This window comes from Drosophila yakuba, chromosome 2R (genome assembly GCF_016746365.2).
Source record: "Drosophila yakuba strain Tai18E2 chromosome 2R, Prin_Dyak_Tai18E2_2.1, whole genome shotgun sequence".
NCBI classification, from domain to species: Eukaryota; Metazoa; Arthropoda; class Insecta; order Diptera; family Drosophilidae; genus Drosophila; species Drosophila yakuba.
In genome coordinates this window covers 13,640,068-13,661,836 of record NC_052528.2, presented here as the reverse complement: position 1 = coordinate 13,661,836, position 21,769 = coordinate 13,640,068, and the positions used below count along the sequence as shown (strand labels likewise).

General features: G+C 45.5%; 3 protein-coding genes across 11 annotated transcripts; 2 read left to right on the top strand and 1 right to left on the bottom strand.

Annotated features, from left to right (window-relative positions):
• Positions 1 to 601: 601 nt before the first annotated feature.
• On the top strand, positions 602 to 15,956 carry LOC6530498 (AF4/FMR2 family member lilli). 5 transcript variants are annotated; one of them, XM_015196445.3, is made up of 9 exons: positions 602 to 747; positions 900 to 1,031; positions 5,974 to 6,658; positions 7,540 to 7,725; positions 7,792 to 8,693; positions 8,859 to 8,982; positions 10,098 to 10,349; positions 15,630 to 15,754; positions 15,816 to 15,956. In XM_015196445.3, the coding sequence occupies exons 3-9, from the start codon at positions 5,989 to 5,991 to the stop codon at positions 15,927 to 15,929; spliced, it is 2,373 nt and encodes a 790-aa protein (XP_015051931.1). In that variant the 5' UTR covers positions 602 to 747; positions 900 to 1,031; positions 5,974 to 5,988; the 3' UTR covers positions 15,930 to 15,956. The 5 variants fall into 5 exon arrangements, with proteins under 5 accessions (XP_015051931.1, XP_039227876.1, XP_039227875.1 ...); XM_039371942.2 differs by lacking the exon at positions 900 to 1,031; XM_039371941.2 differs by lacking the exon at positions 900 to 1,031 and having other exon boundaries at positions 602 to 832.
• Positions 15,766 to 21,740, bottom strand: LOC6530496 (angiogenic factor with G patch and FHA domains 1). 5 transcript variants are annotated; one of them, XM_015197204.3, is made up of 9 exons: positions 21,448 to 21,729; positions 21,265 to 21,388; positions 18,517 to 18,653; positions 18,260 to 18,355; positions 18,103 to 18,184; positions 17,095 to 17,580; positions 16,910 to 17,027; positions 16,745 to 16,850; positions 15,766 to 16,684 (listed from the first exon to the last, which is right to left on the bottom strand). In XM_015197204.3, the coding sequence occupies exons 1-9, from the start codon at positions 21,637 to 21,639 to the stop codon at positions 16,523 to 16,525; spliced, it is 1,503 nt and encodes a 500-aa protein (XP_015052690.1). In that variant the 5' UTR covers positions 21,640 to 21,729; the 3' UTR covers positions 15,766 to 16,522. The 5 variants fall into 5 exon arrangements, with proteins under 5 accessions (XP_015052690.1, XP_002091411.1, XP_039227879.1 ...); XM_002091375.4 differs by lacking the exon at positions 18,103 to 18,184 and adding an exon at positions 17,652 to 18,039 and having other exon boundaries at positions 21,448 to 21,727; XM_039371945.2 differs by having other exon boundaries at positions 18,103 to 18,355; positions 21,448 to 21,730.
• Positions 19,746 to 21,266, top strand: LOC6530497 (hexokinase type 2). The gene has a single exon (XM_002091376.3). The coding sequence runs from the start codon at positions 19,833 to 19,835 to the stop codon at positions 21,195 to 21,197; it is 1,365 nt and encodes a 454-aa protein (XP_002091412.1). The 5' UTR covers positions 19,746 to 19,832; the 3' UTR covers positions 21,198 to 21,266.
• Positions 21,741 to 21,769: the final 29 nt, after the last annotated feature.

Below are 21,769 nucleotides of genomic sequence, written 5' to 3'. Positions count from 1 at the left end.
AAAATGTATTTTTTTAACTTATATTTGTATTTTTATTTTTTAGCCTTTTTATTGAATTATAAAAATATTTATAGTATTTTAACATAATAAAAATATAATTAGGGTCAAATTTTTTTATCCAACATACATATTTTTAAATTTTAAATCACCATCACTAAGGTTTGGCGATTTTCCTATTAATTTACATGTCTCTCTCTTTCTCTCACGCACACTATCGCACAGCAGCCGGCAGTGCTTTGCACAGTGGTACTAAATATTAGATTTTGATACTGTTACTTTGTTATGTATTTGACACATTGGGTTTTATAAAAAATATTTATTTATTAATTTGCAAATACTATTGATATTGTAATTGATTTTATTATGAAATCTGTAGATAAACACATTTATTTTTACATACAATTTTTCTGTTTCCAATTTCTTATATTCTGTATTTTTTTATTCATTAAATATCCTCATCACTCCTTCAGCTTTAAGCTAACCCATATGCCTCAAGGTATTTCTGTTTGCTCCACCGTGCGGCGCTTTGCATGAGTATGGGTGTAAGACTGTTGGCTCTTTTCTTACCTAAATGAGAACTTTGGTTTTCAAAATTCAGTCGGCATTCGACCATCAGATGGAGCGCACGTCTCTGGTGCTCAGTAAAAGTGGAAAAGTGAAAAAGTAGCAAGTGAAAACTACTAGTGCTGTGTCCAGTTTCGCAGTTTCGTAGTTCCAGAACAGAACAGGAACGAAAATCGTGGAAATGTAAATAAATGCAGACCGAAAGTCTTGAAATTCGAAAGCTCAGCGATAAGTGTGGACAACAGTGCGATCACCGGTCGGTCTGTCGGTCGGTTGGTCACTTTTTGTTTTTTCGTTTTGTGCTGAAAATGTTTTTATTTTTTTCGGTTTTTAAGCTTGATTTCTTGTAATACCCAAAAGTGTCATATACATATACTCTCTGCATGTTGGCTGCTAATTAATTGGCAAACAAACACGTCTAAGTGCGAAATTGATTTCGAAAACAAAAACGAGGGATAGTTAAAAAGGTGAGCTCATAATTAAAGGACTCAAATTGGCAATGTTGGCGAAGCTTTCTGAAAGGAAATCCTCGCTCCAGACGAACAGCTATTATCTGGATATTTTGTTTCATTTTCATTTAACCCAGACGCAGCAGACAAAATTTTTCCACGTACCATTTGCCCATCTCAGACAATAACAAAATTCTTGCATAGTTGTCAACAAAAGGCGATCGAAAGACTCAATAACAGCTCATATTTCATGTGAGCCGATATTTGTTTTTATTTGCGGTTTGCTGAGTCTCGCAGCTCGCAGCTTCATTCTCATCCTTAGAATCAGAAACAGAATCAGAGTCCGAATATGAATCTGATTCTGATACTGATTCTGATTCTGAATCGGAAGATGAGGGGCGCAAAGTCAACAACTCGTAGCATAAGCAAATTAATTGAAGAGCGCGCGCGCGCTTTTTTACCGGCCATCCTGCAGATTTCCTGTTTACTTTTTGACATTTCTGGCGAATGCTAATGGGCCGTCGAGCGATTCTTCTAAGCGAATCAACTACAAACAGATTCGAGTGTCAAGAGGCGTTCCTTTTTCTCCCTCTCTCTCTCTCTCTCACTCTCTCTCTTTTCTTTTTGCGGCCCACACTGCGTATGTGCAACGCGTGGCATTCGAGCGCTGGCAAAACAAACATTTAGCAGTCACAACCCACGGATCTCGGTGGTCAGTGAGTGTCTATACGTCTGTGTTTATCGGACGAGCCTCCGCCCAGGGCAACAACAACAATGCCACACCGGAAGAAATAACACACTCAATATGTACACACATGTGAATACTATTTAGAAGGCTGTCTGGATATTAGTTGGCATGTTTGTTGGTTCTTATTTTGAATTTTAAATAGATACCTAGACAGATCGGTTTTCTGATTTATCTTTTCACAGGTGCCAGAGTCCGAATAAGCATTACCTCCGTTTTCAGTACCTTTTTTTTCTTTCTGTGCAGGCAGTCCAGCTGTCTGCTCTTGCGATGCTGCTGCTGCTTCTGCTGCTGATGATACAGCCACTGTCGGTTTGATTTGATTTGTTTGTTGGCTTATGTATATTTATTGAAAATTTACTGCTTGCATAACAAACAACGAGGCTGTGGCTGCTGCTGCTGTCATATGCAAATTCCCAAGTGGGCGGAGGTGCTGTTGGGGGCGGGGCCGCTGTCCAAGTGTCATTAATCTCGCGCCAAAACGGAGACGCACAGTTTACTTTGGCTGATGAGTTTGCCGAAAGGAATTTCCTGTTGTTGCCGAATGACAAACTGTTTCCTTAGAATACCCTCTCCTCCCCCCACCCCGTCCTGTTCCGCTCTTCCATCATCATTGATTTCGATTTGGGCCGTTTGTATAAGTAATACTTATGAAACCAAATACGTTGACCCTTTTTTCAAAGCGTTTTCAGCCACACACACACTCACACCGCAGCAGCACCGACAGTTATGCAGTTGGGGCGACCCACAGGGTTCCGCAGAACGGACCGCGCTAAAAATAGCTTTGGAGCCGGGTCTGGCATTCGCGATCGCTATTGCGCAATCGCTCTGAATGGAGCTTAAAGTCAATCGGTGACTGGATTGGATTGGGATTGGATTGGCAAGTCCAGGCGAACGGGGCGCGAGAACTTACCCACACGGAAAGAAATCAGGGCGTTACTTCCCACTTGAAGAGATTGAAGGGATGTTGCTCCTAACTGATACAAACTAAAAGGTCGCAAAACCAACTTATCCCAAAAGTTGTACGTAGATCTATACCAGATCAATTCTATCCATGGCCTTTGAAGATTTTTAGTAAACACTAGTGGCTTCTGCAAAAGTGAAAGTTCGTCGCCTAAAATATTAAATTACCAAATTTACAAAGCCAAGAGGAAATTATTTTGAAAGACATCTACAAACAGTAAGATTATCCCCTGAGACACATTGATTTCTTCCCGTGTACTCCCGATATCAATCTACAAAATTCTCAGGACGGGATCGCCAGTTTCCGCGTTCTGTTTGTTTGGCAACTGTATCTGTTTCTCTAAAATACTCTGGCCCGCCGTCTGGAGGATCGGTTTTCTGGGCCGGACAATGGCTTGGCAGCACGTGCTTTTGGCATTGCCCGCCCTATAATATGATACGCAATGGGACTTTCTGGAAGCCACGTTGCCCTGGGAGCGGCTCAATCTAATACGCAAAAGTAACTGAAGGCGGTGGCAGTGGGATGGGATGGGATGGGATGGGATATATGGTGGAATACCTGAGAGAACCGCAGTGAAATTTAGCACCACGTTTGATGCAAGTTTTTTGGCCAGCCATGGGGCTTGAGGTTGAAATTATGCACTTGTTGCTGAAGTGCAGCAGCAACGGCGGCAACAGCGGAGCGCAGGATCAGCGCAGCAGAAGATGCAATTCAATACAAACGAAAATGCATGCAACAAGAAAACAAAAACACATTTTGCGCAAAATCCAGAATAAATGCCCAAAAACATAAAAACAGGTCTCCGTCTCCAACGGTCAAACTGCATCTCCCGAAGAGGAAGGCATTCGCCATAGCTATATGGTATGGATATGCTGTATATACATATATAAAGCTCCAGACTGTCTGTTTGGCAGTGCGAGTGTATTGGTCTACCTCTTTGCATGTGTGTGAGTCTGTTTGTGTGTGTGTGTGTGGACCCTGAGTTTGGCAATGCAGTTGCCGAGGAGAATGCATTTAGTGCCTTGTTGTTGCTGCGGCGCTCCTTGCATTTTTTCGTGCTGCTGCTCCTGCCGCTGCTCCTGTACTCTTACTGCCGCTTTTGTTGTTTGTGGCTGTGCCCCAAAGACATTTCAGCGAGCCTCAAGGAATCCAAGGCATTTGGCTACGAAGAGTTTGGTTTTGGGTACAGTAAAGGCTGTTCAGCCAGTGGAATGTTATGTCCTTAGCGGCTCCTTAGCGATCGGCGCTGAAATCCGCGGCTCATTATCTGGGTATGGCCAGGTGGAGTTAACACTTTCACCGCACTGGCAAAAAAAGATTATCCTGAATCAAGGGTAAATAAATAAACAAATTATTAGTGCAGTTAACTTTAAGATACTTTTTCTTTGGGGTTAGAAAAGCTTTAATTAATTAAACTTCGAGTTTATTTGAATTTTAGAGATTATAGGGAGATTAGAGATTTCAGGGAATAAAGCGCTCTTACCGCAAATTACTCAACTTTTTGGATATTTTCGTTCGGTGCAGAGGAGGTAAAAAGCTCATACAAGTGGGCTAGTATTAGCCCGTTACATTTGTCGTAACCAAGTTATTTGCGTTACCGCCTGCAAAGGTTATAAAAACCCATTGACTGCCCGGGGTCTAAAAATAGCCTGGCTGCAGGAATGCAGCTCGAACCGAAGACCAAAGACCGAAGACCGAGCTGCAGCTCCAACTGCAATGCAACTGCAGTGCCCAATCCGCAATCCCCAATCGCCAGCTCCACGGCAAGTGCGTGTGTTATTTTCCTTTTTTTCTTAATTTTTTTTTTGCTTTTTTGTTTTTATTATTTTTTTCATTGGGTCTGTGTGAGTGCAGACATCGTCTGGCGCGCCAACTGGACAGCCGGACAATGGACAACCGCCGGATGCGGAGACGTCGACGAAATTGCAGTCGTACGACCAACCGACCAACAGACCAACCAACCAACCAACCGACCGCCATATAAAATGTCGCAACGCACGTTAACGCCATAATTTTTCGACCAGCGAACTGGGCAACCTGGCAACCAGGCAGCCAGGCAACCATGGTCGTGAACCCCAGACGCAGTAGGTCATTAATTGCCGGCGGGCAGCGGAGCTTTGCTGCTGCTGCTACTGTGCTGCAACATGTGCAACAGCAGCTGAAGCGAACTTTCGGTAATGGACTGCCACCGCCAGTGGGGAACTCAGCTGAAGTGGGCTAATTGAATAGGGTAGCGCAGCCGCCTCAAGGACGTTCGCCGAGTTGGCCAAATTAGGATACTCCAATGCTCCAGCCAAGTCACACTCCAGTCACGTTCAGTCTGCTCTTTTGCGTCTGCATATTGCACATGTTGTCTTGAGCACGTCCTTAAAGTCATGACGACGACGGCGATGGCGATGGCGATGGCAGCCAAAATAAAACAAATGCCAAACTAGCGCGCCAAACTGCAAGTCACAAACAAGCAGCCAAACAAACAAACAAACCAACAAACAAACAGACAGGCAGACAGGCAAAAAAAGGGGCTTGCAAAGGGGTAAAGATGCACTCGAAGAAAAATATATTCATTTATGGGAGATAGATGTTTTCTTGAAAGTTAATTTAGTTTTCAGGACTCCTCTGTTCTTATAAAGTAGTTCAAAGAGCTTTGCTTGAAATCGTACATTTCTTCTGGTATGAGACATAATATTTTCCAAGGATTTGAATAAATATATATTTGGAAGAATTACTCAGTAATAACTTCTCTGAGTGCACAAAGCCAGACAGACGATGCATAATGCGCCAAACCTACAACACATCGGCGGCAGCGGCAGCAGCAACAGGTTCTTTATTTTTAGTAGTCGCATTTTGAAAACCGCCTGCTCAATGTCAACTCAGCGTTTGAGACTTAATTGTTGCCTCTTGGCCGTCGTTTTTGTGGAAAACATTCTTGGTGCTTGACTGTGGCAGCCACAGTTGCCGCCGGTTGCATCATGTACCTCGGCGTGCCACTCCACTTGATGGTCCATCCCCATACCCATATCCAAACCCATCTCCATCCGCATCCCCATAGCTATATTCAAGCCCATACCCGCTGCTCGTTCACCATTCCAGCTGGAGTGGCAGTGTGCTCCGTCTAATTGAATCCAGCCTTTGCTACATCATACCTTTGTGGCCTCTTAACTGTTACCTGTTACTTGTTACTTGTTATTTGTTACCTGTTACCATTTACTCGAGTGCGTTTGCCAAACCCTTTGCCTTTTGTCTATCCGCAGCAAGTTGCCGTTGTCATGCCGCATCATCACCATCACCAGCATCAGCCGACGAGCAGCCAAAACAATTTGACATTTCTAAAATCGAATTACAAATTCAAGCGCAGAGCGATGTCGATGGCCATCCGCGCACTTCCTGCGACAACCACAACGCCAGCAGCGGAAGCGCGTAGAGGAGAACCAAGCCAAAACACCAAACAATTAGCGGCAACCATGTCAAAGACGTCAGCAGCAACAGCAACAGCAACACAATTGGCAAGAGCAACTAGCCGCGAATGTAGAACAATTCTAGGTTTATTTATAGTAAGCGCATGGAGCGCTCTGCAAGAGTTGGCCAATTGCTTACGCCAGGATGAAGATGAAGATCGCTATGCTGGCCATGGCCGTGACGTCAATGCGTTGTCCGCTGGCTCTGATGAGGTGTCAATGGCACGTGAGCAACAACAAGAGCACCAGATACACTCGGCCACTTCTAGTCCCACCAAAAGCATGCGCCGCACGAGAGCAACAACAGCAGCAGCAGCATCAACTGGCAACACAGCAGCAGCAACTTGCAACGCAGCAGCATCAACAGCAGCAGCAGCAGCAGCAGCAGCAGCTGGAGCAACTTGTGGCCATCAGTTGGGTGGACAGCCTTTGATGGCTCTGTTAATTGGATTGCTGCTACTGAATTTTCGCCTGGCGGCGGGTAAGTAGTTACTTAGCTGCATGCCAGCCACTCTCGGCTGCTATCTTTCAGATACATCTGCATCTGTGAGATTCACTTGTGGGGCGGCACCTGCATTCTTTTTGCATATATTTCTAAACGCGTTTCCAGTTCATTTGCGACGATAAATGTGTCACATTCTATTCAAATGTGACGCAATTTCTCACACAACTGCCTGCTTGTTTGTTTATCCAGCAGATCCTAAAATCTGCTTGGCTCTGCCAAATCCATTTCGATCACACAAGCGGCAGATCAAAAATAATACAGAAACCAAATAAAAGGAGGGAAAATAGTGGGAAAATCCGCGCAAATCTGCTCAGCGCACATTAATATTTGCAAACTGCTCGCGCGATTTCGATTAGCAGCCGGCTCATCGCATTCCTGAATCTTCAAAGTAAACAAATAATTTTGTTTTTTGTTGTTTTTCTCACTCAAATACCTGCACGTAATTTGACCACTGCGAAAGGGGAGCTATCACTGTTTTCTTCCGGTTGGAAATCCGAAGGAAATGGCATTTTCATTTTACACCACTTTAGCATGAGCTTTTTATGTTTTTCATATGAATGTATGGTTATCAAAATGCCAACTCGTATTTCATTTGAATGGTGCTTCATTTTACGATTTTGAGTTCTGGTTCACGTACATGGGTGAAGCTCATGTTCATAATTTTTAAATTCACTTTTCTCATATATTTTCGTAATTATTTACAAAGTATGGTTTCTCATATAAGTGTCAGAAAGTTCTACTTACAAATCAAAAGTTGTACGGGAACTTCAATTGAATTTTAGCATATCTTTGGCTTAATCTCAATATATATTTCAAAACTCATTTATTCTTATTTGATTGGCTATCCCAAAAACCAGCTGGCACCTGTTGGCAGACGCACCTGGGCAGCGGGAAGTGTGGACAGGTCTTCTCCACGGACATCTCGAGGTCGGAGTGCTGCAGCGCCAGCCAGAGCTTCTCCTACACGGATCGCGAGCTGAGCAGCGTGGAGTACTTCTTTGCCACGGCCATTGGTGGCGGCGTGGAGTGCTCGCCCTGCATGGGTGAGTTGTCCATAGGGGGGCGGGTTTATAATCCGAACTTATTTTGGAATTTACCACATTCTGCAGAGAGCTGCAAGGGCTTCCAGTGCGGCCCGAACAAAAAGTGCGTGAAGCGCAAGGGTCGGCCCAAGTGCGTATGTGCACCCGAATGCGGAGCTGCCCTGCGACGCAGGACACACCAGCAGGAGCAGGAGCAAGAGCAGCTGAAGGAGCGGGAAGAGGAGCAGGGGAAGATGAAGCCACCCCGCGAGTCCCGTAGTCTAAGTAGCGAAAATACCAACTTCAATTTAGGTTTAGACGGCGGCCAACGCCAACGTGCTGATAACCAAAGAAAGCTGCAGCCTCGCGAGTCGAAGCACCGCCGACTTTTGATCATAGACAGCAGCAGCAGCAGCAGCAGCAGCAATTTGCCAGATCAGCCCACAAGTGGCAGACGCGGCCGGGTGGAGATGACGGGCTATGAGAGGCGCAGACACAGAAACAGCCATGGCAAACACTTAACAAGATCAATGACGACAGGAGCCAATGACTCGTTCCCGGCAGACAAGACGCCTGCGCAGTCGCCTGCCGCAGACTCAATCTTGGCTCAGTCTAGACTTGGCAACTTGGCAAATGCTAATGAACCCGCCAACGACATTAATAGACGGCTCGAGTCGACGACTCGAGTCAGACACCAGCATGCCAGACGCATCGAGCATGCTCCAAATCCAGACAATGGGCTAAGGAAAAGGCAGCAGCATAAGAAGCAGCCAAATCAGCAACAACAACAGCAGCAGCAGCAGGATCGAATAGATACAGAAGCGCAGTCAGCGAATACCACTGTGTCTGGCTCTGGGTCTGGGTCTGGGACATCGAATCATCGTCGAATCTCTCAGTTGCAACGCGGAAGTGAAACGGCTGCGTCATCGGACCTCGCTAATACCCATGACTTGGCTCATTTGGGCGGATTCTACGCGCCCCTGCCGCTGGTAAGTACATATGTATCTGCCGCCACTGACCGACCGACCAACCGGCCGTTGCCTACTCCTCGGGGCCCAGTGGGCCAACTCGGATGCTTCTATGCCATCTACTATCTAGCATCTAGCATCTACCATCTACCATCCTAACCTACCACTACCATCGACATTCAACAGCAGCACTCGAATCCGGTTTGCGGCACCGACGGACGCACCTACAACACCGAGTGCCAGCTGCGCAAGCGCGCCTGCCGCACCAACAACGCCCAACTGGAGGTCGCCTATCGGGGCCACTGCAAGAGTGAGTCCGCCAAAACCATTTACCATAGAACACATATGCTATATCCAGTGCACTGGGAGAAAATCTATGCTATACCATCGCCCTAGAATAGGAAACTACATATAAAGTACAAGACATGGTTTATTTATTTGGTGAATTGCTATGTTTGGCGCCCAGTGTAGGTGGACCGGGTTGCTCGCGTGCCAAAACGCAGCAGCGCCACAATTAGATTAGATGACAAATTATTGCACATTTCAATTACGGCCAACAACTTGTCGCCAGTGGTGAAATCAACTGGCCAACCAACCAACCGGCCAAGCGGCCAATCGGCCAGACACTGAAGCCAGAAATGTTGTGTAATAATTTAATGATACAGGAAGCACTCGCAAACATGCTCAAATGATCAATAAAAACGGCGCACAAGAACGATGAGCCAGGAACCCAAAGAACTCGTTGGATTAGCCGCAAGCACACGACATTCTGCAGCAGCAAGCAACTTGCAACACGAGTTGCAGCAGCAGCAGCAGCAGCAACAGCAATTTCAGCAATCTAAGGCTGGCGCGTGCCAATATATCCAATGGAATTTCCAATCGCCAATTCCGATGGCGATCTGCGGCGACCACTCATTCGCATTCAATTGCCGGCAGAGAAATGATTGCAATATTTCGCGAGTGTCACAGTTGGCGCCAAGGCGTTTCGCCGCATGTCCCCCTGATAAATTTCGACAGTTTATTGCCGGCCATATAAGCGCATATATCCGAGAGATACATCCGACTGACTGGCCCCCAGTGGGATGTGGGATATGGGATGTGCGGGGCTAATCATAGACATTGGCCAACTACTTATTTATAGGCCTAATCAGCGCCCATGTGCGAACGGTATTCGCTAATGCAAAGAACATAGTTGCAGGTGCAGCGCATAGGGATGATTAATTGCAATGTTATTTTGGGAGACTTTACCAACAATGGTTAATAGACCATCTCAGTAAATTAGTTTGAGAAATAGGGTATATTTTCCAGAGCATTACATAGCAATATATAAATTTATAAATCTAAGGGTTCTATACAAACAAATTCCGAAGTTACATATTCATATAATACAATATTTCTCTTTCCCTCCATTATTCCTAACCGCAGACAGCTGCAGCGGAGTCCAGTGCTTAAACGGATTGACCTGCGTGGAGGACCAGTATCTGATGCCCCACTGCATCGCCTGCCGCATCGAGTGTCCCTGGGACAACCTGGACGTGGAGGACTCCAGTGGCTACGACGAGCGACAGGCTGTGTGCGGCGTGGATGGCAAGACGTACAGGAGTGCCTGTGATATAAATCGAATGATTTGCAAAATTGGACGTTCCATTGCCGTGGCATATCCGGGACCCTGTCGAGGTATGTATTTTGGCTGCAGTCAGCGAAAATCAATCAAACTAATTGGTATGGAAAGCCTAGTTGCAGCTGGTAAATGCAATGTTGCTGATGTTGCTGCTGCTGGGTAGTGGCTGTGCGACTTTAACAACAATCAACAAAGAACCGCAATTTTGCATTTGATTGACTCGACTGAGGTTTCCACAGCCAGCCCAAGTTGAGTTCAGTAAAGGCGAATCGACTCGAAACGAATCGAATCAAATCGCGTCGCAGCCACAAGTGGTTGTTGCCGTCTGCAGCTTGGCCATATCAAGTTGCCGGCTCTCTCGGTGTTTGACTGAAATTGCTACATTTGCTTATACGGCTCCATGATTGCCAGCAATTTGATTAGCTCGTCAGCTCTGGCCTGACTCTGGGTTGGGTTGGGTTGGGTTGACTTGGTCGGATCTCGTCTGGTGTGCTCCACTTTGGACTACGAGGCGCAGGCGCATCCACAATTACTGCGAACACTCGCGTCGTCGGCATCATTCATGCTTATTAATTTTGCGGTTGCCATCCGATTGATCGACTCCGATTTCCAATTAATTATAATGCCTCAAGTCGGCCCACGACAGAAAATGCACCGCGGGAAAATGCATTCGATCACTTCATTCTTCCTGCATATTTGCATACCCATTTATCCATAAATCAAAATTTATGTCCATTCCGCGCTCAAATATAAATTTACCATATGCTAGCCGATTCATTTGATATTAGTGGGGTACAAAACATTTGGATAGGCCCATTGCTTGGGTAATATCTAAGTAATATCCAAGTTGTCAAACAAATAAAAATTATAATAAAAAGCTTGAAACGGAAAACTTAACATGGATGCCATGCCATGTATTAAAAACCGTATGAGTAAAATGCATTTAATAAAATCTACAAAATTAAGAAAACAAGATCCTTGTAAAATCAAGCGTCAATAATAATGTATCCTGTTTTATCTAGCAAAATAATAGTTTTAAATATGAAGTCTATTTATTCATCCCGGTAAAAACTTAAAAAATTATTGATTTTATAGTTTTAATTAAACATCTGCAAGTATTCATTTTAATGTGATTTTTCGATATCATTTATAATAGAACATTATTTGAAATTTTTCTGGTACAACTTGAGAAAGTCAAAATCTAGAAAAACCGAGGGTTAGTGGAATAGCATCTATAAATTCAATTGAAACGATTCTATTTTATACCGAAATCCTCAAATAAACTTATTCTCTCTAGCGATCATAGATTTATTCATAAAGCGTTATTTTATAATTCTAATTAAACATCTGCAAGTATTCATTTTGATGTGATATTTCGATAATAATGTGCGTATTATTTATAATAAAACTATTTAAAATTATTCTGGTACAATTAAGAGTCAAAATCTAGAAAAACCAAAGGTTAGTGGAATAGAATTTATAATTTAAATTGAAACGATTCCATTTTATACCAAAATCCCCTCTAGCAATCATAGATTTAAATTTGAAAGAACATTACGCGTTTTGCTTATTATAATTATATATGTTTGCCGAGATCATCGCATCATTAAAACCTTTTTTATTTTAAAAGGTGGTAATCCACAGGAGCGAAAAATATTCTTAAATTAGCAGTCGAATATTTAGATCAGTTGCTAATATTCCTATCCTATTAATGCATTTGGTTAAAAGTACCATCACATCGACCAGTGTTTTTCTCCCTGTGTGGCAATCAGTGGTGCTGGAAGGCGTGGTGGGCGCGGTGGGCGTTCCGCAGTCGCACCAAATCCGGAGACGAACTCGAGAACCTCGGACCGCACCGGATAGGAGCCACGGAGGCAGAGGCAGACACACAGACTGACGGACTGACGGACGGACGGGCGGACAGACTGAACTAGTTTAGTGTGCCATGGGGGCCGAAGACAAAAGAGGGCTGCCGTGCTGCAATTGCCTGTTAATTGCAGTGTTTTGCCGCAAATTACAGCTTGTAGTTAATGCGAAAACAAAAGCCGTCTATCCAGCACCAGCAAAAGCACCAGCTGCCGTTGACAAAAATTCGCTCACTCCGGCCATTTTGCTCTGCGTAATTATTTATCAATAATGCTGCCTTAGTCGTCCTCAATTTTCATAATAAGGTGTTGGGGTCGCTGCACTGCATTTCCTTCTTCAATTATCCTTCCACTACGGTACCTTACCTCTCAATCCCGAGCTCATTTATGCGGCAATTTTCGGTTAAAATAATTTGGATGGAATTTTAGTTTGATAAAGAAATGTGTCACACTTAAATTGGAACCCTAGTAAACTGCAAAATTTTACTTCATAACGTTTTGGATAAAGAAAAACTGCATCTTTCGCGGACTATAGCGAGTACATGAATCCTACCAAAGAACTGATAGCACAGATCACCTAGATCACCAGGTGTAATCTCGACCACATCGTCAAAGGTGAAGAAGTCCAAGAACAATTTCATTTGCCGACTTTTTTTGGATATCATACATTCTTGTACATACATACATGGGCAAAGTTTTCGTAATCATCACTTTCATTGGAGCGTATCATGTTTTAAATATTTTTTTATGGATTTATGTTTCAAGAGAAATTTTTGATAGCAAACTTCCGAACACCTAAAAACAAAACCTGAAAATAATTTTTTTTATTTGATTTTTGCGTGTGTTCACAGCTCAGAGAATAGAAACGGAATGAACTCTTCTGTAGACAGTCTTATATATCTTGAAAGTAGTAGAATTTTATATACCAGCCGCCTTAGGTAATTTCTATATAGTATTATACATATGTATATGAATTACTCAAAGTAGCGTTCATTCATGGAGAGATCGATCGCCCGTCTATCTTTTTCAATTGCTTTGAACGGTAGCCGGTTTCCATAGCCAAATAAAGATCATTAGCCACCATTCACTCTTGCTTTTAGCTCACTCGTATCTCAAAGGCCAGAGACAAGTGTGCGTGAGTCCCTGCAGTTTGTTGATCTGGGATCCCCATCGTCATCCGCATCCCCATCTCCATCTCCATTCCCGTCCCCATTCCCATCTCGATTCCCATCCGGCCCAAGTCCCTCTTGTGATGAGCCTGCTCCTTCCGCTTCCCTGGGTTCCTTCCTGCTGCTTAATGTGCGTCTGGTACTCGTTATGTTCCGCGGATCGTCCGACGATAAGATAATGCTAGCGTGCGCGTGAGTTGGTTCCTGAGCTTTTTATCTTCATGGTTAGTAAGTTTATGGTTCTCGGGCATTTGTTTGTTTGTCTGCTTTCACATAAATATTTTCAGTCGCGATCCGGGCTCAGGCTTGAAAGTATTCTGGCTATGATGAAGGGGCATCTGGGCAGGGGACCCAGAGAAAGACAGAGAGAGAGAGAAAGAGAGACCCCGTGGCACAAGCCACGAAAAGTTGCCGTTGGCCCCAAGAAATATGACTACACGTACAAACCATTAAAACGCCATTTTCGCAACGTTCTGCGGCGACGCAGGTTCTGTGATTGCAACTCTCGAGGAGTGGGGATGGTGGCGGGGTCCCTGTCCCTGTCCCGTGTGGCATAAAGTCCGGTCTGGGGTGTCCGGCAGTCCAGCAGTCCAGCTGTCCAGCAGTCCAGCTGTCCAACTGTCCACGTCGTCGCGACGTCACTTTTGTCTGGTGGAGCGTCTGGGTCTTCTTCCTCTCTCTGGGCCGGCTGTAGTTTACGATCGTATTAAAATCACCTTAAACAACACGCAATGCCAAAATGGCCAATGGCCAATGGCCGGCCTGGCCAGGTCTGAATGGGAACACGCATATACCACGGCCAGACCAGACACATGACCCACGACGCATCCCAACGCAGACCGGACCGGACCAGACCAGCAGACCAGACCAGCAGAGCCCATCCCATCCCATGCCATTCCATTTGAGCCCATCCAATATCATCCCATCCCATTATAAACCATACAATGTTGCAATAAGTTCCGCCAACGGCCGCCGGCGTTGATTAAACCACGTCGACATAACAAATTATAGTTGGCTCGCCTTGTGACGGCATTATCAGCCATAACCAGCGGCGCAGCTCCCGCTCTGGAGGCCACTGCCACATCCATCACAATCAACAAGTGTGCGGGGCACCACAGCACAGCACAGCACTGCACAGCACAGAGTGGAGCAGTGGACCTCGCGCAAAGGACGACGTATCTGCCTAAAGCTAAATTGGCAGTTGAAATTAATAAACTTTAACTGTTACGAATTGCTAGACGGCGGACTTTCACGCACCGTCACCCGCGGACGCAGCTCCAGATGCAACTCCACATGCAGATGCAAATGCAGATGCAGTTCCAGACACCCAGACAGAGACAGAGGCAGAGACAACCCAGCCGACTCCCTTTGCCTTTTGCTGCTCCGCCTCCAATGCAATTGCGATCGACAATGCCCGGGGGCTCTGTGCAACAAAGTTGCCAAGTCGCAGATCATGTTGACGATAAACACATATATATTGGCCGGCGTTTGCGGCTGCGCGCCGCTTGGCTGCTTTATAGCTCCACTGGCTGACTGGCTAAATGGCTAACTGCCCATTTGGCCGACTCCCCGGCAGTTGCAGTCGCAGCAGTAGGATGTCGGATGTTGGCCCGGTCCGAAGATGCTACCCGTCTTGAGCATTACTCAAATGGAATGGGGAATGGGTATGGATGGGTATGCGTATGGAAGTGGAGTGGCAAAGGGACGTGGTGCACAGAAAAAAATATGATACAGTCGTTACTTTATTAAGTTCATCAAATACAAAAGAGATATTCAAAATTGAATATTAATACTCATCAATGAATTTACTATAAACGCTCGTACATATGGTTTTATTTCGGTTTTTAATTTTCTGTGCAACTTGTTCAGAACTAAAGCGAAGTATTCTTTTTGTTCATTCTTTATCTTATTATTCACAATGCGTGGTGTGAATTATGCGTCAGCTTAGAAAATTGCAGTTAGTGCAGACTGAGAAAACGACTCCAAATCTAGTTATGCATATGCGCTATACTCTTAAGTAAAACCCAACTTAAACTTCAGTCGCCCAGACTACTATGGTACAAACTGTATCTTCATGACCTATTGAGCCACGTTTCTGGCCCTTAAAACGTTGAAAGTTGGCTCCAAAATGGCCAGGCACTTTTGCCGTTATCACAGCAGCACCTGCACAGGTTCTCATGGCGGCCAGGACATGCATTTCAAGGTGCAGGAGCCATTTAACCGAAATTGCCAGACATAAAGCTGAAACTTAACCGCAGGCAGCCGTCATTAATGCGCTCGCATCATAAACTTTTTATTGCAGCAGGCCGCGTGAGCTGTGCGGACATCAAGTGTGGCCCAAAGGATAGCTGCCTGGTGGATCTGCAGACGCGCCAGCCGAGATGCGTGTCCTGTCGCTACAAGTGTCCGCGAAAGCAGCAGAGACCGGTGAGTACAGATTTTTTTGGGATAAAATATGTGATTTATTAAGATTTGTTTTGATTTTTAGGTGCATAAAATATGCGGCTACAACAACCAGACATACAACTCGTGGTGTGAGATGCACAAGCACTCCTGCGAATCCCGCTACTTCATCGGTGTTAAGTCGCAGGGTAGCTGCTAGGATCCCGGATGCATCTCCCGGCCACTTCGGCCTAGGGCCTGGTGTAGTGTGTTCTTCCGTAGCTCCAACATCCAAAGATTCTCGTTGTGCGTGTTCGTGTTGTAATCGGTGGATGGGACTGAGGCAATTGCCCAAGCCAACCAAGCTTACACTACATATTATCCGATACACTTAACATACAGGCAAAGTATTATCAACCATACAACATTACGTATTGCAGCAAATCTTATCCAGCATGTATCGCAAGAGAAACCACATATCTTAAGAGGCTTTTGTATTTAACATTAACATTAGGCTACACGGTAATTAATTTAAACGATCGGTTTGTACGCCCATTAGGCTCGCAATTAGTTTAGACGAACATGTGCGAAGTCGTATTTATTTAACATTACCTTCCCCTATTCAGTTTGTTTATAAGCGAAGCTAAATTAATTAATTGACTGATAGCTTAACCTTATAGCAAGATTTTTGAATTAATATATACATATATAGAATCGATGTGTATATACATACATATATATATACATACACTTATAAATATGTTTGAGTAATTGTTAATTAAATGTGTTTCCAACATTATTTAAAATGCCTTTCTAATCACTATCCGACTGCCCAAACATATCGTTGGCGCGCTGATATCGGGCCTGAGTGATCTTCAAGTTGGCCAGCTTCCGTTTGTCAACGTGCCGGGAGCTGGATACCACTGGGTCACTGTTTCCCAGACCGCTAGTGCCCTCATTGGCCACCACATTGATCTGCGAACGGGTTAGTATGAGCAATGGTGACTGGCTACATATAAACACTGAAACACTTACCGGCGCCAAAAGCCCACCACTGGCATTCGTTTTACCCAGAGTTTCGCCCTTTTGCCAGCCCAATTTACTCAGCATTTTAAAACCCTTATTGGAGCTACCGATTTCACTAAAAAGAAAGCACTTTGGTCAAGCAACGAAACTTTAAATGTGTAAGCTTGTACTCACGTGTTTACACAAGCCACCTCAGTCTTTTCTTTATCCGTGCTGCTGCCCACCTGGACTCGCCTTGTTGCGGCCCGATCATTGTAGTTGGACTGGCCATTGCCGCCAGTATCAACGAATTCTAAAAGTTAATTAAGGATTGTCAACATAAAGAGATGTGATGGGAGTAGAGATAGTCTTGTATTTACTTTCATTTTCCAAGCCATATTTGCGCTGCAGTTTTTTCAGCTGCTCCTTGTGAGATAATACAGATGCGGTGGATGAGCCAACTGCGGCTACTACCGGCGCAGGATTCTCTATCAAAAGACCCGGCTCGCACAGACCGCAGGTACTGTTACCCTCGTGGACATGACACAGAAGTTTCGTCTGGCCCAGAGTGATAACACTGCCGTGAACGAGATCCATTGCCTCGCTGGACATTGGGAAACCATTGAGAATGGTGCCATTGCGGGAGCCAAGATCCAGACACTTGTAGATTCCCAGCTTGTTCTCGTATTTAAACTTTAAATGGCACTTGCTCACGTTCACGTCCGGAATGATGACATCATGAGCGCCCTCCCGTCCAAGCGATCCACCTTTGTACGTGATAAGATGCAGGCTTCCCACTTTCAGCGACTCTACATTAGTCTCCTGGACAATGATGCGCAGCGAGGGTGGATACTTCCTGGCAATGTCTACGCAAAAGAAAAAGCGTTTGTTAAACAAACAACGAAGAGCGCGATAAAAACGCGGATATCTTAAACACCTTGAAAGCGACCGGCAGCCTTGAAAACTGGAACACTGCTGTCCTCCGTGTTGCTGTTGCTGCTGCTTTCTTCGTTGCTGGAGTCCGAACTTGAGTCGCTGCTTTGAGACAGCTCGCCCTCCTCGGCGTCATTGATCCGCTCATCATCCGAGTGCCTATGACGCTTCTTGGACTTGTGACGGTGCTCCTTCTTGGATTTCTTCTTACTGTGCTTCTTACTCTTCTTTTTTTTGGCCTTGCGCTTGGATTTTTCAGCTTGATCCTTGGCCTTTTGCTTTTCGGCTTTAATCTTCTTCAGCGTTTCGTGGTCCGTAATGACACCTCCCAGCTCATCGAACTGCACCTCCAGATCGTCGTCGTCCGATTCTGGTTTGGCCGCCTCGTTCGCCTGCAACCAAGTGAAGAAAAGAAATCCGCGTTTTTATCGCACATTCTGGACCTTGACGCTTACCTAATGCATTGCTACGCATTCGGTCTATGCTGAGTTTGTGAAACCCAGCCAAAAGACTACTAAAGGCGCAGTCGCTCAATGGCTGCGCAGCGAGGAGGAGAAGAACAGTGGTTAATGTGGTCGTGTGGCAGTGGAATCCGCGACTACACCCACTCACCTGCACCTGGGCCTGCGAATGGAACTCGTACGAGTCTTTGGCGTGATCGTAGCTATAGTAGCAGCCGGTGTTGCCATCGTAGTACAACCCGTACTCCTGCGAGGAAGAGAAAAGCAGGTGTAGATTAACAAAAAACCGAGCCATTGATGTAGGTTTGCCAGCACGAAACCCCTGAAAGTCATCGCGGTGCAGTCACTGCATCGCGGAATAGGACGGGACGTCATAAAGATTGCGTCCGCTGTTTATAGCTTATTTACCGCGTTATAGTAGTATCCCGTCTTTGGATCATAGTACATGCCGGAGGTGTGCTCGTAAACGAAGTTGTTTAGGTTTTCGGCGTGCTTGGCCGCCTGCCGCATTTCGTCCACAAAACTAAAGGCGTCCGTCGCCGATACTGCAAATATAAATATGGGTTCCGAACATGACTTGTGATGTCTTGATGGTTATTGATAAGGTTTTGGAAACTTATAAATATTTAAAGCTGTATTGAAAAAAAAACATGCGTTGACACGAAAATTACACTTGTTATCAGCGGCTCTAAACAACACACGGTTTCATTTCCTTATTTAACCTTTAAAAATAGTCGGAAATGTGCTGTAATTATCTTTATAGTCACAAATTAATGTTTATAGTTATTTGTATATAGTACAACTAAATAGTAGCGATTAAAGTGTTAGTATAAGAAGTATAACTTTTCTAAACCCCTGCGTTTTGCGCAATCATTTTAATTCTATTAGCAGTAGTGTCAAGGGCTGTTCGGATTTTGTCAGGGGCAGTGGCGTTAGCCCATGCGACACTTCAGTGCTTATCTCGGCCATTGGAATGGCATGGAATGTTTGACGTACTCGACCTAGGACCCCGCTAATACTCCTCAATAGATAGGGAAGTGGGTGGGTTGAGCTTGTAAGATGCGGTCCTTGAAATGGCCTTATCTCATCGATAACTAAGAAGGCGTGTTGCAGCTAATATCGCCCTGTGACACTTTATGGCTTAAGAAAGTAGAAAAGTGAAATACGGCCTTGGTAATTTTTTCCGGAAATATTGCACTCTTTTTACAAAAAGTTATACAACATACAGACACCGTATTTGTAGGTATTAAAACATTTTACTCATTTGCTTTAAATTATTAATCCGTCATGGGTTCCGTAGGACTTGCGATCGGTCTCCATTAGGGTTAGTTCGCCAAGTAAACTGTGGCATATTCCCTCCATTCCAATAGTCGGCTAAAGTCGATCTACAATTAATTTGTAGGGTGCCGAATCTGAAGCTATTGCCACCAATTGACAAGCGGCAACCGAGACAACAAGCGATTAGCATGTCGCGCAGTTGTAGTTTTAGATTCGGAATCCGCAAATCAGCTACTTAGGTGTGTTTTCGTTTTTAATTTGCTACGCAGCGTCCATATTGCAGCAGCAGCAGTTGTTTCCAAGTATGGCGCACTGCATCTCGACGCCTGGCTCTTATCAGGCACCCAGGGCAGCTCCAAATCGCCGTGGGCTCGCCAGGCGCCTGGTTAGTCGTTACTCATCGTTCGAGGCGTTTACAACTAAGACAGACAGATTAGCCAAGCAAAATGCTGGACGCGGAGGTGCGAGAACTTATGCAACCCTTTGTGCTGAGTGATTACCAGGTGCAGGAAGTGTACAGTCGCTTTTGCCTGGAAGTGGCCCGCGGACTTAAGCGATCCACACATCCACAGGCCAATGTCAAGTGCTTTCCCACATACGTGCAGGATCTGCCTACGGGCGACGAGATGGGCAAGTACCTTGCCCTGGATCTCGGGGGTACCAACTTCCGGGTGCTTCTCGTCTCGCTGAAAGGTCACCATGATGCCACAGTGGATTCTCAGATCTATGCCGTACCAAAGGACCTGATGGTGGGGTCCGGTGTGCAGCTATTTGATCACATTGCGGGCTGCCTGGCCAAATTTGTGGAGAAACACGACATGAAGACCGCATATCTGCCACTGGGCTTCACTTTCTCCTTCCCTTGCGTGCAGCTAGGCCTTAAGGAGGGCATCCTGGTACGCTGGACCAAGGGCTTCGATTGTGCTGGTGTTGAGGGCGAGGATGTGGGCCGCATGCTGCACGAGGCCATTCAGCGGCGCGGAGATGCCGACATTGCCGTGGTGGCCATACTCAACGATACTACAGGCACCTTGATGTCCTGCGCCCATCGTAACGCTGATTGCCGGGTGGGCGTCATTGTGGGCACTGGCTGCAATGCCTGCTACGTGGAGGACGTTGAGAACGTCGACCTCTTGCGCGCAGACTTCAAAAAATCGAAGCGAAGTGTGATTGTAAATGCTGAGTGGGGCGCTTTTGGTGAGGGTGGTCAGTTGGACTTTGTGCGCACCGAATACGATCGCGAAGTGGACGAAAAGTCTATCAACCGTGCGGAGCAGCTGTTCGAAAAGATGACGGCGGGCATGTACTTGGGCAATCTGGTGCGACTTGTCCTGCTTCGTGCCCTCGAGCGCAAGCTGATTTTCAAACAGAGCAGTCGGCGTCCTGAATTCGCCGGCGTGCTGCAGAGAAATGAAGAGGTTTTCGAGACGCGCTACATATCGGAGATCGAGGATGACTCCTTCCCAGAATTTGCCAGCACCAGGAAGATCGTAAAAAATCTGTTTGGCCTGGAAAAGGCCTCCGTGGAGGACTGTCAGACCCTGCGATACATCTGCGAGTGCGTGGCTAAGCGAGCGGCCACATTAGTAGCCATCGGAGTAAGTGGGCTGGTGAACAGGACCTCCAACCGCCGCGTGATAGTCGGCATGGATGGATCCGTCTACAGATACCATCCAAAGTTCGATGCCTACATGAGGCAGACCCTGCAAAAGCTGGTGAAAGCGGACAAGGAGTGGGACATTATGCTCTCGGAGGACGGATCCGGACGTGGAGCTGCGCTGGTGGCCGCAGTGGCCAGTAAATCAAAGTAGGAACTCACTACTATTTGTAGCAATAATAGAAAGACTCAGTGGAATAAAAATCAAAATCTTAACTCACAATCGTTGGGCTGGTCTTTTTTTCCAGCATCCTCATCGTTTTCCTTGGAGTCCTGGCATCCTTGTAATTCCGACTCGGTGGCTTGGCTGGCTTTGTCACACGAAATCTTTTCTTCCCGGCTTAGCTTTTAGAATAAATAACAAAATAAGGATCATTTTTGTTCAACTTTGAATTGGGACTCACGTAGTGTATGAGTTTTTGTTTATATGCCGCCAGTTTGGTATCGTATTTGCGGATAATCCCGTGCAGCTTTTCGACGTACTGCAGCAGTTGTTCCTGCTCGCAGGATTCCAGATCCTGGATACTCTTTAATTCGATGGAGTCGTACTTGGCGGCAGTGTCCGCCAAATCCACCTCTTCGGCCGGTAACGACATTGCTTTACAACCGACGAATCTCAATCAACTTTTTATTGGATTCACAAGCCGATTTGGGGAGTTTCATCTCATCTAACAGTGTTTTTAAGCACTGGTGGCCGGCAAAACTTATCGATTAATTAAGAGATGG

Excerpts from the sequence above, each read along its gene's own strand:
- LOC6530496 (XM_002091375.4), bottom strand. The coding sequence starts at position 21,639 with ATGTCGTTACCGGCCGAAGAGGTGGATTTGGCGGACACTGCCGCCAAG. Across the intron at positions 18,356-18,516 it reads CGGGATACTACTATAACGCG|GAGTACGGGTTGTACTACGA; the intron begins GTAAATAAGCTA and ends TCTTCCTCGCAG. Across the intron at positions 16,685-16,744 it reads GTGGTGGGCTTTTGGCGCCG|ATCAATGTGGTGGCCAATGA; the intron begins GTAAGTGTTTCA and ends ACCCGTTCGCAG.
- LOC6530498 (XM_039371942.2), top strand. The coding sequence starts at position 5,989 with ATGCCGCATCATCACCATCACCAGCATCAGCCGACGAGCAGCCAAAAC. Across the intron at positions 6,659-7,539 it reads GAATTTTCGCCTGGCGGCGG|CTGGCACCTGTTGGCAGACG; the intron begins GTAAGTAGTTAC and ends CCCAAAAACCAG. Across the intron at positions 10,350-15,629 it reads ATATCCGGGACCCTGTCGAG|CAGGCCGCGTGAGCTGTGCG; the intron begins GTATGTATTTTG and ends TTTTTATTGCAG.
- LOC6530497 (XM_002091376.3), top strand. The coding sequence starts at position 19,833 with ATGCTGGACGCGGAGGTGCGAGAACTTATGCAACCCTTTGTGCTGAGT.